This window comes from Hippocampus guttulatus, chromosome 4, assembly GCF_054856545.1.
Source record: "Hippocampus guttulatus isolate MCC_2025c chromosome 4, RoL_Hgut_1.0, whole genome shotgun sequence".
Lineage (NCBI taxonomy): Eukaryota > Metazoa > Chordata > Actinopteri > Syngnathiformes > Syngnathidae > Hippocampus > Hippocampus guttulatus.
This window is the reverse complement of record NC_141264.1, coordinates 11,059,513-11,073,751: the sequence shown is the minus strand read 5'-3', so window position 1 is coordinate 11,073,751 and position 14,239 is coordinate 11,059,513. Positions and strand designations below refer to the sequence as shown.

Sequence of the window (14,239 nt, the reverse complement as noted above, 5' to 3'; positions counted from 1 at the left end):
TTATTCCGTATTTGAAGCAATCACGGTCGTGCGTAAACGTTTTTAATTATCTTACGCGAGTGAGAGAGACGCAATTTTGTTTTGTGAACGACATAAGTTAAAAGACAATGTGACGTCTGTCGTTGAGTGTTCCCATTTCAAACACTAATTACGTTAGACAAAGGGCTAACCTTTCTTGCGAAAGCAACATCAACATATTGAGGTGATGTGTGCAGGAACTTTTGAACAGTTTCAAACACCAGTATAGTATGACAACAAAACAAACACATTCATCGTGATCAAAATTTCGTAAAAACCTGACATTTAGCTCGATTAAATTTTTGGTCGTCTTTTGAGTAATTGAGCACATGGGCCCACCTTTTATTGCGACCTTATTTTTAATAATAACGGAGGCCATTTATACTTTTCACATTTAACTATTTCTGATTTTCTAACATGTCTATTTTTGAATCAACCTGCCTGCTTATCCTACATGATGGATAGCATTCCCATCAAACCGAACACTTTCTTTTCAAATGACATTTCATACAAATTACAGTGATTGAGGGCAAAACAAATTGTGCAAGCCATTCCCTCTTATCTCAATTGTTCACAGGTAATAAACCTGTTAAAATTTAACAGAATAAGTCGGCGAGCACCTATTTTGTTCAACTAAACTGGGCCAGATTTCACACCGAGTAAATAAATCACTTTGAGAAAATGTACTCTATTCAGTGTTCATATATTTTGTGAAATTTTTGTTTGGTGTTGTGCCATGAGACTTTTTAAATGTAAAATGTGTGTCTTGGTTCAATAAAGGTCGGTAAACACTGCTACGCAGAGGTTACTTTCATTCACTATATAAAGCAAATATTACTGTCGTTACTTTTTTATTTGGAAACAGAAATCTTAATTTAGACTTAACATTTGGTTTCCAGTGAGAGCACACTGAGGAATAAAAGCAGACATTTTCTCAGTACAATAACACAATTACAGTGTAGCATTTAGAGGGAGGATTTTATGTAAACATGAATTGAAGCACAATGACGCTTTTAGTGACACCATTTCAAGGTCCGATGGCATTTGACAAAGGGGCATTGTTTGCGCTTAATCAACAATGGATAATTTTGCAAATTAACAAGGGAGGCGCGTTTTGTCTGTCCATGTAGGTTTACAGCTGTGAGACCATGAAATTATCTAGACTCCTAGTTCAATGTGGCATCACCTGCATTATGAATACAATTCAATGTTGGTTCAAAGAGAATCAATACTGTATCATGATACGGAGAAATGAAATTCTCAAAGGCAGAACAGATATGGCAGCCAGAGAATCCAAGTTTGCAGTCTAGTGAGAAGTGTTTCCTGCATTATGAATACAATTCAATGTTGGTTCAAAGAGAATCAATACTGTATCATGATACGGAGAAATGAAATTCTCAAAGGCAGAACAGATATGGCAGCCAGAGTATCCAAGTTTGCAGTCTAGTGAAAAGCGTTTGCAAATTACTGACGATTTTACACATTTAAAGACAATTATTACAGCTGGAAGCGGGTATGCAGTACTGCAGTACAAAGAGCTGGTGAAGTGAATGTGAAGTGAATTTCCTGCACATATAAAATCAGTCCTGAATGAACCTTAAACAAGGGATTGAGGCCCAACTGATTCATGCCAAACTATGGACAGGTTATATTAACAGTACTGTAGGTTTGTGAGGGGAACAATGATCAGTATTATTATTCATACTTTACTCACCCTGAGAAACATAAGCCTTGCCTGTAATGAGTCTCACGTGAATCTAGGTGCCGTGGTACTTTTTCTATTGAAATCAATGTATCGCACATTGAAAGTCACCATTTAAAATAACTATATATAAAATATACCTTGAGAAGTTTCTAAATTTGTTCTGACCTCTGGGGGTCATACAGTATGCCAAGAATGCATTCACACTTGCTGATGCATTGAGAGGCACTTGTTAAGCATAGGCAGGTCTGTGAACATGGAAAACTTAAGTCTACAAATACATGCCAAGTAATTGGTAAGAATTTCATGACAACTCACTGTACCAATAATGTAGAAACAAGTTGCAAAAATTCATTTTGCCATTTGGTATTAGCCTTTTTCCCAATTTATTGCATATAAAATGATTGCCAACCAGAAACTGGCACTAGAATGGAGAGACGAAAGAGGAGAAACTTGTATGAAAACATTGCCGGGGTGTTTGGCTGAAGATGATTTCTTGTGGATTTGACGAACCATAAAATTAAAATTTTCTCCTAATTTTAAATGTTCCTAGTTTTAGAAATGAATAAACCTTGAAGCATCACAAACACTGTATTTTTTTTAAACCTTAGAGAATAAAGCTTGTTCCACAAACGCCAAAACAATCATGTGTGTGTTGGTTTCTTTGGCAGTAAGGCTGTATTGTTCCATGTCTGTTGGGGCACCACAGCGAGATGTGACGCTGTGGTGCCCCCCTGAGGTCTTTGTTGGCTGAGCAACCTTGCCTTTCAGCCAAACATCCTCTTAAGGCCACTGGTAAAAGATGCGCTGTTTTCATGAAGCAACTGCTGTGTCAGTCTGTGATGGCTTTCAGCTGACCCGTGAGGTCAAGCAGGAGATGGTCGTAGATTGTCCACAACTGATCGGACAGCAGATGAAGACAACAGGGCTCGAACTAAACTCCCTCCAGCACGGTAGCAGACATACCCCAACATCCCGATCATGACACCTTTAACTACAGTGTGCAAAACCCAACCAAATTGAGATGGGGGTGCAACACTGCAGAAGAAAAAGAGACAGAAGTGATTTTTTTTTCTCGGTATTCTAATAGGTAAACGTTTTTTTCCTAACATAGCATATTTCGGTGGGCAGGGTGGTCTTGTTGTTCAGTTGTATTGTTTTGAACTTTTTTTCTTGTACAGCTGTTTGAGTTGGATAAGGTGCAATACAGATAAAGCTGATTTGAAATTGAAATGAATGTGAGGAGGCCAGGGGTGTTCTGCCTCTTCTGACTGCGAGTCGCATGCTATTGCTTGTTCTGTAGTTGTGCCATGCCTCACGTAAAATAAACTGTTAATTCAAGAAACATTTGTTGGCAGCGCAGTCATATGACTGCCTGGTTACATTTAATTGGTGAAAAGGAATCAAAGTCGCCAGTGGTTACATTGGAGTGCTGAGACAGTCATGTGACAGTTCCAAAGACTTAGGTCTTTCTCACAAACTTAAACAAATACATTATGCAAGCAATAATAGATAGATGCAAATCAATGTGGCATCGCACTGAGTGACAAAGGCTTGTGGGTGTTTGTGCACAGCCCGAATGTTGGTTTTTCGTTCACGGTTCGTTTGAAAACAGTTTTAACGGTTGCCAACTGTTTTTCTTGTTGCAGAGAAATTATGAACACGCTCAAACTTCAATGGCAACAAGGACAATGGTTTGCAACAACTCTTTAAAACCTTGAACAAACCCTGACTGAAAGGCAACATTCGTTATGTGTGTGAAACACTCTCTAACCGGGCTTAAAAGACCCCTAAAGCTAGCGAGCGGAATGTAGGTCAATGTCATGTAGTCGATGTATCATTAATTTTTTTATGAAAATACTCAACAACAACAAAAAACTCTGACAAGTCCAATTTATCCCTAAAGTTAATTAAGTAAATGTAACAGAGTAAATATGGCGATTACTACCCATTTACTACTACCCACTATTACTGAATGAAAAGACAAACATACCTCATAATTTCGCTGATGTTGAGCTGCTTATCCCAGTTTCTTTCAATGCCAGGCACATGACCCATTCCGACAACTCCCACCACAACAGCAGGCACTTCTACAAGAATATATAATAAAAACATGTCATTGGACACAAATAATACACGAATGAATAATAAAATTAGAAATATATGGTATTTATTTTCGTCTCCTGAATGAGATGTTATTTGATGATGAAGATATTCTTAGTCCAATCAAAGAGATGTAAATTTGATGATGAGGTATTTCTCAGAGCAAAGGTAGATGTAAACTAAAACACTGGAAGCCCCAGGCCTTCTGTTTGAAAAAAAGTGTAGTTTTCTTTCGTCGTTATCAGCCATAAAAGTTACAAATGCTTCATCAGAATTAGAGGTGCTGTGAAAGGGCAGAGAATCCAGGCGCCATCAAATATGTAACCCCGCTACCTGTCACTCATACTGTGCACGCGCTCGTATGGCAAGCCATTTGAGCATTTATTCCAAATCCCTGATATCAAACATAAGTGTGTTACACTAGTTCGATCTCTTTCAGCACTAGTTCGACACTCGGCCACACTAGTGACACCGAATGTCGAACTAGTTGTATACAAACTCCAACTAGTCATTCATTTTCAGCAACATGTCAACTTGTCAATCATGGATTATTCTAACATGTGAATTTGTGACCCGTGATTTCCTGCGCGAGTAAACAAGTGCGAGCTGAAATACTCACTAGTTTACTAGTGGCGGATAAAACAGTAGCTAGTTTACTAGTTAAAGCCCCTTGACGCCTTGATATCTAACTAGTGAGTGTCAAAAATGTTACTTGTTCACTGGTGATGCCCAAAATATTTACTAGTTACACTAGTGTGACATTTAATGTCGCACTAGTTCAACTAGTGAGGTCTAAAATGTTCACTAGTAGAACTAGTGGATGCCAACCTGCTCACTAGTAAGCTAGTTGCACAAAATATAATGAGGAGGTGGGGCAGAAATGTGGCTGCAGGATTCCTATTGGATCTGCAGTTAAAATACACCAATCGGGATTCAGATTTTGTCATAATCACACCCACTTCATTTGCATGTTTTACACTAGTTTACAAGTTGTCCTAAGGATTTGCAGCTAGTTCACTAGAGGATGCCCATTATTGGTTACATGTTGACGAGTGAATCCAGAAATCCAAACTAGTAAACTAGGTGCAATCGATTTGACCTTACATGTTAACTAGACGGTTTCAAAATGTGAACATGTTCACAAGTCAATGTAGAGATATCCACTAGTTGGGCTCATTTTCACTGTACTTGTTAACTAGTGATACACATGTTTCCGCACTAGTAAACTAGTTGGGTTCAGTGTGACACACTAGTGAGCTAGTGACACAGATTTTCATATCACTAGTTAACTAGTGGAACGTATTTTGTCTCACTTGTCAGGCTCAATGCTGAACATGTATAGACTTTGACTGAACATGTTTGACAAAACTGGGCACTAGGTGACATGTGCACACATCTAGTTTACTAGTGAAATAATCACATTTGGCTAGTTTACATGTTTGGCAGTTACAAAACTTTACAAGTTCACTAGTTGTGCACACATGTCAACTAGTAAGCAATTTTATTTAGCTAGTGCGATGTGTATGCCAGCTAGTATGCCAAAAACATGAGCTAGTGCAACAAAAATCCCTACATGTTAGATATTTGTTGCACTCGTGCACAGTTGCTCACAAGTGCTGATTAACACCAACAAGTGAAAAGAAAAGCCCAACATGTAGGAAAAATGTCAAACATGTTCAGTCAAACCCTGCACAAGTTCATTTCTTGGTCTGACTAGTGATACAAAATGCCTCCCACTAGTTAACTAGTTGAATAAACACGAGAGTCTCTAGTGAACTAGTGGCTCACTCTGGACTCAACTAGTTTACTAGAAAGAAAACATGTGTTTCACTAGTCCACAAGTGAGTTTGAAATGAGACCAACTAGGGCAACTAGTGGAAATTGTTGCATTTACAAGTTAACTAGTGAACATTTTGAACCTCACTAGTCAGCTAGTAAGGTTTGCAAGATCCAACTAGTGTAACTAGTTGACATAATATGCCTGACTAGTGAGCTAGTGATCAAATTTTAAACTGACAAGTTCACTGCTAAGGCCAGAACACCTTAACTAGTGTACCCAGTGGACATTTGGCCCTTACAAGTGAGCATGTCAACTGTAACATGCGATCATTCATGTCTCAGTTGCGACTTGAACACCGACATGTTCACAAGTGGGCTGCATGCAAATGAAGCAGGCGGGACAAGAATTTTGATTGGTCAATATTCAAAGAATGAATATTCAGTCTTAAAGCTTTAACCCTTACGCGCCCGGCTCGTAATACCTTAAGAAGAAAGTACAGTAGTGATTTTATAAATATAATTCATAATTTTGATTCATCTGTCTCTCTCGCTCTCTCTCTCTCTCTATATATATATATATACTTTATATATATATATATATACTGTATATACTATACTGTATATATATATATATATGTTACAATAGAAAAAATCTGAATAAAATATGTAATCAATTGCATTTTTAATACATTTTTGAATTGGTAAAGAGACTTTATGGACACCCTAATATATATATATATATCCATCCATCCATCCATCCATCCATTTTCCAAACCGCTTGATCCTCACTAGGGTCGCGGGGGGTGCTGGAGCCTATCCCAGCTGTCTTCGAGCAGTAGGCGGGGGACACCCTGAATCGGTTGCCAGCCAGGGCACACAGAGACAATCAACCATCCACACTCACAATCACACCTAGGAACAATTTCAGAGAGTTCAATCAGCCTGCCACGCATGTTTTTGGAACGTGGGAGGAAACCGGAGGACCCGGAGAAAACCCACGCAGGCCCAGGAGAACATGCAAACTCCACCCAGGAAGGCCAGAGCTGGAATTGAACCCGGTACCACGGTACCTCTGCACCGTGAGGTCGACACGCTAACCACTGGACTACTGGGCCACCCGTGTATTCATTATAAAGTCATTAAATATTACATTAAAAATACATTCATAATATGTCACTAATTTCATCGATGTGATATTACTGTATACCCAATTTTGTGGCTTACATCTTCACTAGTAAGCGTCAAAATGATCTTACTAGTGAACTAGTGGGCACATTTATGGCCTTACATGTTCACTAGTAAGCGTCAAAATGATCTTACTAGTGAACTAGTGGGCGTTTTGTGGCTTACATGCCAACTAGTAAGCTTCAAAATGATCTTACTAGTGAACTAGTGGGCGTTTTGTGGCTTACATGTTCACTAGTAAGCGTCAAAATGATCTTACTAGTGAACTAGTGGGCACATTTATGGCCTTACATGTTCACTAGTAAGCGTCAAAATGATCTTACTAGTGAACTAGTGGGCGTTTTGTGGCTTGCATGTTCACTAGTAAGCGTCAAAATGATCTTACTAGTGAACTAGTGGGCACATTTATGGCCTTACATGTTCACCAGTAAGCGTCAAAATGATCTTACTAGTGAACTAGTGGGCGTTTTGTGGCTTACATGTTCACTAGTAAGCGACTAGTTGGCACATTTATGGCCTTACATGTTCACTAGTAAGCGTCAAAATGATCTTACTAGTGAACTAGTGGGCGTTTTGTGGCTTGCATGTTCACTAGTAAGCGTCAAAATGATCTTACTAGTGAACTAGTGGGCACATTTATGGCCTTACATGTTCACTAGTAAGCGTCAAAATGATCTTACTAGTGAACTAGTGGCCGTTTTGTGGCTTACATGTTCACTAGTAAGCGTCAAAATGATCTTACTAGTGAACTAGTGGGCGTTTTGTGGCTTGCATGTTCACTAGTAAGCGTCAAAATGATCTTACTAGTGAACTAGTGGGCAATATGGAATAAATACTCAAAGGGCTTGCCTGGCAAGCCCTCTGAGTATTTATTCATCCGTGATTGTATTGTAGACCAATGAGAGCACGTCCGACAGACACGTGGACTTCGGGCAGCCAATCATGATGCATTTCGAGCCAAGCCCCAACAAAAACGGAGGAGAAAACTTTCAGACCCATTGAAAGCTTTTCGGGTAAATATTACTCTTGTTGTTACACAAAATGTTGTTTTACGATTATTTTAGGCGGTAAAGTTATGGTATAAATGTCAAATATGTGGTCAATTTATCAAGATGAAGCCTGCTTAAAAATTTGCTCCAACGATTTCGGAGATGTGTCTGACTTTGACAGCAATGGCGGCAGTTCAACGCTGACAGTCGCAGTCGGGTGCAGATTTATTTCGGCAGGACTTTCTCAAATCTGCCGTTTGCTCTGACAGTTCTCTGTCTGACAGTCACATTTTGTCTTATTACTCACAAGCTAATTGACATTTAAAAAAGAGTTAAAGTTAATGTTTGGAACATGATTTTGCTCTTACTGTTTGCTGCCTTAGTTCGTTTGAATTATTCGCTGCCTGCATTACATGAAGTACATTTTTTAATATTCACAAGACTGTAACTGTGCATTATAAATAATGTAACATTTGCACTATGTTTTACTGGATCTACAACTAAACTAAACTAGGTCCTCGTTTCTGGGAGAGTCCACAGCACCTCCTGCATCACAACCATTCTGCCGGCACACCTTCAGCAGCACGATGTTTCTAACGGGAGCTGGAGGGTGATCAGCTTCATTGAAGAACAGGAGGAGGAGAGGCACAACGTTTGTCATCTGTGATATGTTTTTAGACTTTTCTCCTCATTAAAAAAAAACGGTATGTTTTGTTAATTTCTTGATATAGTTCTTGTATTTAAATATTTTAACAATCAAATATTTTTCAACTGTGTTTTGGATATGAATTGTATGAAATAAATCAGTGAAGCCCCAATCAAATTCTACTCCATCTAATCTGCTCGATCACACTGCTGTCAAGATGCTGTAAATAATGCCTTCATTCATGATTGTAGAAACCCCAGAACGGTAAACATGTGATTATTTTATTTTAAAATATAAGAAGCCTATGTTTTTCAATTGTGTTCATTTTCGTTGTATTGCACGACAAATATAATAGATGAGCCGGTTTGGGGACATCATCAACCAAGCTGCTGCTCCAATTGCAATGCGATGTCCTGCTCTCCTAAATTCGCATCTACACCACAAATTATAGCATCCTAACTGATTTAGCAACAACTGAAAATTCACATCATTATTTAGGGAGAATATGTTACAGAACTGTTGCATTATATGGTGCCGTATTAATTTTATTTAGTATAGCATACATATATAAAAGTGGAAAGATACTGTAGAGCTGTACCATTACTCTTTATCTCCGTGTACATAATAAATAAACATCACCTACAGATACATTGACTGGTAAAAATCGCTTGATTCCTTCTGTATACTGTAGATATTACGCAAATGGCGGTAAATAATTGTGAAAGCTCAGAATCAGGTTTTAAAGGGTTAATTTTTTGCTGGGTGGTGCTCTTATCGTGGAGCCAATAGGAGGTGTTCACTTCTGGCACTGTCCTGCCTCCTGATTAGCATTTAGCGTAACTAGTGTGACCAGTGAGCCATTAGTGTTTCACATGTTGTACAAGTGAACATTTTGCCATCACTAGTTAACTAGTTAAATCAAACGACCATTTAACTAGTTGACTAGTGAGTAGGGTGACATCCACTAGTGCGACATTTTGACTTCACTAGTCGAACTAGTGAAGTCAAAATGACATTCGAACTAGTGAAGTCAAAATGTCGCACTAGTGGAACTAGTGGATATTTGGGGCATCACTGGTGAGCAAGTAACATTTTTGGACTCACTAGTTGGATATCAAGGCTTTAACGGTCTTAAACTAGTGCACTATCAATGTTTTATCCTCCACTAGTTAACTAGTGGATATTTCAGCTCCCACTAGTTAACTAGTGCAGGAAATCATAGGCCACTAGTTAACATGTTAGAACAATCCACGTTTCACTAGTTAACATGTTAACACTTTTTAAACCTTACTAGTAAACTAGTAAGACTTTAAACCTCACTAGTTTGGTCTAGTGGGCCACTAGGGCATAAAAAAGCTGACTAGCTGGGAAGTTCCCTCTGCTTGTGTGCTTCCAGGTGTCACTAGTTAGAATTTTGTCAGCACTAGTTGGACAAAAGTGGCACTAGTTGCCAAAAATGAGTGGCTAGTGAGGATTTCTGTGCAACTAGTTCGACATTTGGTGTCACTAGTGTGGCCGAGTGTCGAACTAGTGTAACACACTTATGTTTGATATCAGGGATTTGGAATAAATGCTCAAATGGCTTGCCATACGCTCGCGCGCGCGCGCACACACACACACACACACACACACACACACACACACACACACACACACACACACACACACACACACACACACACACTCTTCATTTGAAGCTCAATTCTAGAAGACAGGTAAGGTAACTTATGCAAACGTATGGGCGCTTCATGTGTTAGTTATGATTTTGAAACATATCGGGCCATAACTTTCAACTTTCATTCAAGAAGTGTCAATCATACCTATCATCCGCAGCTATTTTCATGGGTATACGTCACTCACCTCGGCCTCTCATAACACATTTTTTTAGAAGGATATATTTTCACAGAAACCATCATGATAAAACTACCATGATAAACACAATAATATAGTTGATGTTTTTCTAGACTTCTGGCATTATGATCGAGCATCTTAATTAAATCAAGTACATCTTTTTTAAGAGAAATTAACTCTTTATCCTCAAGAATATCAGCATTGAAATGTGAAACAAAGACAATATCTTGTGTTAATAAAAATACAAATAAATTCCTGAGGGCTCTCATGGAGAAAAAAACTGTGGGAGTGACTTCCTGTCAGACACCGGAAGTAGCAATGAGCCATTCCTTACAATGGCTTTCATTTCTTTTGTTTCCTTTTCTAAACAACCCATAAGCCCCCAGAGCATTTTAATTGTCTTGCAGAGCTTGCAAACCCTTTCAACTTTGAGCACCATCCGCTCCAAAGGTCTCTGCCTGCCCGTGTAGCGACCGCTGACAGGACAAGCTGTTAACGCGCACTCATTCTCATGACACAATGTATCACCTACTCTGGGCATTAGGGGGAGCCTCCACACAGCATGTAGCCTGGCGCAGTGTGTGCGTGAGGTAGATGTCTCTCTCAGCCACGATGGTTTGGTGAAGAGCCGGAAACTCTCCTATCATCTCTGACATGGTCTGTTCCAGCAGGTCCTTCTGTTTACATTTCTCTACATCCTCTTTGCTGAAATTTAGCAAAAAGTGCAGCATGACAAAGTCAGTGTCACGTACAGTACTAATGATAGTTTTCTTGCTCATCTACGGCAGTGGTTCACTGACAAAAAGAAAAAGGGAACTTGACGAAGCCAGCAGGGCTTGATATAATCTCAATAAGCTTTCAAAACGTGTTTAGTTTATGCACACATTTAAAGTGTATTTAACAACTTCTACTATAATAGCTTTGTTGGAGGGAATATACAGTTTTTTCACAGCACTGTAACTAGAAAAGGATGAAATACATTAAGACGTATGGCTGTTTAAAGTTAAAAAATGAAATGAAAACCAATAAAAGAACAAATAATTTATTCCTGTTATTTCTCAATTTAAAAAATGTGTACGGTACCTGATTGGGTCTGAAAGGAAGCAAAGGCCCCAAGCAAGACGGGCCTTTTGCCACAGGCTGAGAGCAGCGATGGCCCTCTTCAACGTCACAGGAATGGGCCTGTCTCCAAGATGGAATTTACAGAATGGCACATGTCCAGCCTGTTTACAAAAAAAAGACAAGATTTGTCAGGAGGTCAAAATCAATAAGGTTTAGGGTAGGTTAAGTAGTGACAATGTTTTCACCTCTTTGAAGGCTTCCCTGAACTCCCCACCAGGAGCCATGCCAAGCTGCTCAGTGATGTGAGCAGAAACCTTGAGCAGGAGAATCTGCATCAGGCCAGACATCACGCCATTCTGACAAACACAAAGAAACAAATGCAATTGAGATACCGACTCCAGTTGACAGCACATTTTACAAAAGCTGCTTTCACGACATTGCGTGAAAACTGCATTTGCATTATCTTGATTAGCGTATGCAGTAAACACACTTATTTTTCTTTGCATTTGTAAAGTTAATCCATATGGTGGCTGTGAAGATAGTAATCACTATGTAATGAACAAAAATATCCTATGAATCCAGCAGCCTTAAACGCCCAAGAACTCGGCATTGAAGAAAACTGACAACAAGGAATGCATTTTTGGTGTGTTCTTTTTCAGTAAAGAGGAGAAAATGCATTGTTTCTATTTTCTTGAAAAATTGCTCTGTGACTGAAACCCCCCCCCCCCAAAACAAGACAACTGGGAAAAATAAACTGTATGGATTGTCCTTTGCTCTATGAAAGTCTCACCTGTTTGATGGCCTGTTGGACCTTCTCAAGGTTAATCTCTTTGGCTTCCCTCAGCAATGTGTTCTCATCCAGCTTCAGCATGGACACCCTGTACTGGCACAACTCCACAACAACCACATCTGGTTGCACAGCACGGATCGTCTGCAGCAGAGTAAAAAATCGAATAAGAAGCATTACAGACAGGCCAAGAGGAAATAATAGAAATGTTTATTGACAGAGAAAATGAATATAGTACAAAAAAAATGATGGCTTGCAAAGTCTCAAAGCAAAACAGGCTCACCGAAGCTACGTCCCGTTTGCTGCTGTCACTGAAGTGGGCAGTGCCCACTAAGTACAGAAGGCTGCCATCAGGGGAAATAAGACGGGTCACTGTCTCTGGTAGGTCAGGTGATGACTGGCGACGCTGGCCTCGATATTTCCAAAGCAGTTCCATTGCTTCACTGTCCGCTGTTAAAAGATGACTTAACACTTAGCTTGAATGTCTCATCATATTTTCATTTTATTTACGACCCGCATGGAACCGCTCAAGAGGACATTCAACTCTCCCATTTTTTTAAATTTATTTGTATTTATTTATTTTTTATCACATATGTTTGCACGTATTTTTGTTGTTTCCTATGTTAAAAGAACTTCGCAGCCATACATGGACGTTGTTGTGGAAACGAACTACGGGTGGAAATACTGTATACAAAACCCTTTGTATTCAAATGTTCAGACTTGTATGGTCCTATATGTTGTTAAAATAATAAACATGCAAGTTACCAAAAAAAAAAAGCTGCAAAGACCAGTTTCCCTTCCTTTCATATTCTATGATGTGCAGTGATTTGCTTTGTGACTTTAGTGAGTACTATAATGTTAGGAATGTGGTTTTTTTCTGTATTATATAGTTACTCGTGTGTGCGTGAGAGATACCCATGGGTGAGTCGAGTATATTGTTTACTTTACTCAATTCTTCCTTGCGGTTGCCACTCGCAGGATGTGAGTTGCAACTGTTTGGGGAGTAAATGGACAGTGCTTTGAAAAATCAGTTGACACATGTAAGAACTGATATACAGTAGTTATCAATGTAACTACAATTGACAAAATGATGAAGTGGTACCTTTTAAAAAGGTTAGTTTCAGGGTTACAAAAAACTTCAAACCAGCAAACACTGATGACATCTTTGGAAGAGAGGTTACAAAGTCAAATCTTACAAATTCCTGGAGGAAGAGAAAGTGGTGCCATTTCTGAAGGATCCTCCAATCGTCCCACAGACTGGTCCTGTGAAAAGTTATGTGAGAGCTTAAAATCGAGATGAAACTCTACAGTAGTCACAGGTCTTTCCAGTTTGACTGCAAGTGTGTGTGTGTTTGTTTGTTTTTTTTTTTAGCAAAGAATCATTGGTGTTTAGCATAGCATCCGTTTTAAATAGCAAACGCTTAAAGATACCTCTGTTAGCATGGCAGAATACACACTTTTATATATATTTAAAAGAAAGATATCTACACAAACCTCAGAATTGTCTTGGTCCATACTCGAAGCTTTCCAAGCTACCCGTGACAAGACAGCAAAATTAAATTGAATTTAAAAAAAATTTAAGTTGAGATGACAGTGCCAGTCAAGCCTGCGTCTGCTGACGTCGCTTTACAGTTGAACGACAGTAATGTTGACGTATGCGTCCACAGCTAACAGCCAACAATGGGCTGTTCTAACTCGTTTCGTATTGTTACGAAAAGGAGAACATGAGATTTACTGAAATAATGGCGACAACAAAACGATCAGCCTAAAACACGGAGGTCGCCAAACGAACTACAAAGCTTAGCTAGCTGAACACTCAGCATTTTTTCGGTTTCAGAGGCAGAACGATGATAGCCTACTGCGTACAACACGCTAACACCAGCCGGTATGCCAACAAGTCCAAATTGTCAAGTAATTCAAAGAGAATAAACGTGTATCCAAAACACATATAATTACCACGCCAATAATTATTACTACAAGGCACATATGCCAAACATAACGCACTTACACTGAACAAACCAAGCAATTTGTCGCAACTATCGCAGCAGTGCCTGACGGTCTAGTGTGGCGCAGTGCAATGTGGGCATTGTAGTCATTGATGGGTCACCAAGATGCGA

The 14,239-nt window shown here is 39.2% G+C and overlaps 1 protein-coding gene across 1 annotated transcript; it reads right to left on the bottom strand.

Moving 5' to 3' along the window:
• Window positions 1–977: 977 nt before the first annotated feature.
• Window positions 978–14,193, bottom strand: trabd (TraB domain containing). The gene is made up of 10 exons (XM_086108291.1): window positions 14,131–14,193; window positions 13,617–13,654; window positions 13,319–13,385; window positions 12,406–12,572; window positions 12,126–12,266; window positions 11,581–11,691; window positions 11,357–11,496; window positions 10,806–10,978; window positions 3,714–3,810; window positions 978–2,758 (listed from the first exon to the last, which is right to left on the bottom strand). Exons 2-10 carry the CDS (start codon window positions 13,635–13,637, stop codon window positions 2,587–2,589), a joined length of 1,089 nt encoding a protein of 362 aa, XP_085964417.1. The 5' UTR covers window positions 13,638–13,654; window positions 14,131–14,193; the 3' UTR covers window positions 978–2,586.
• Between the last annotated feature and the right edge of the window lie 46 nt (window positions 14,194–14,239).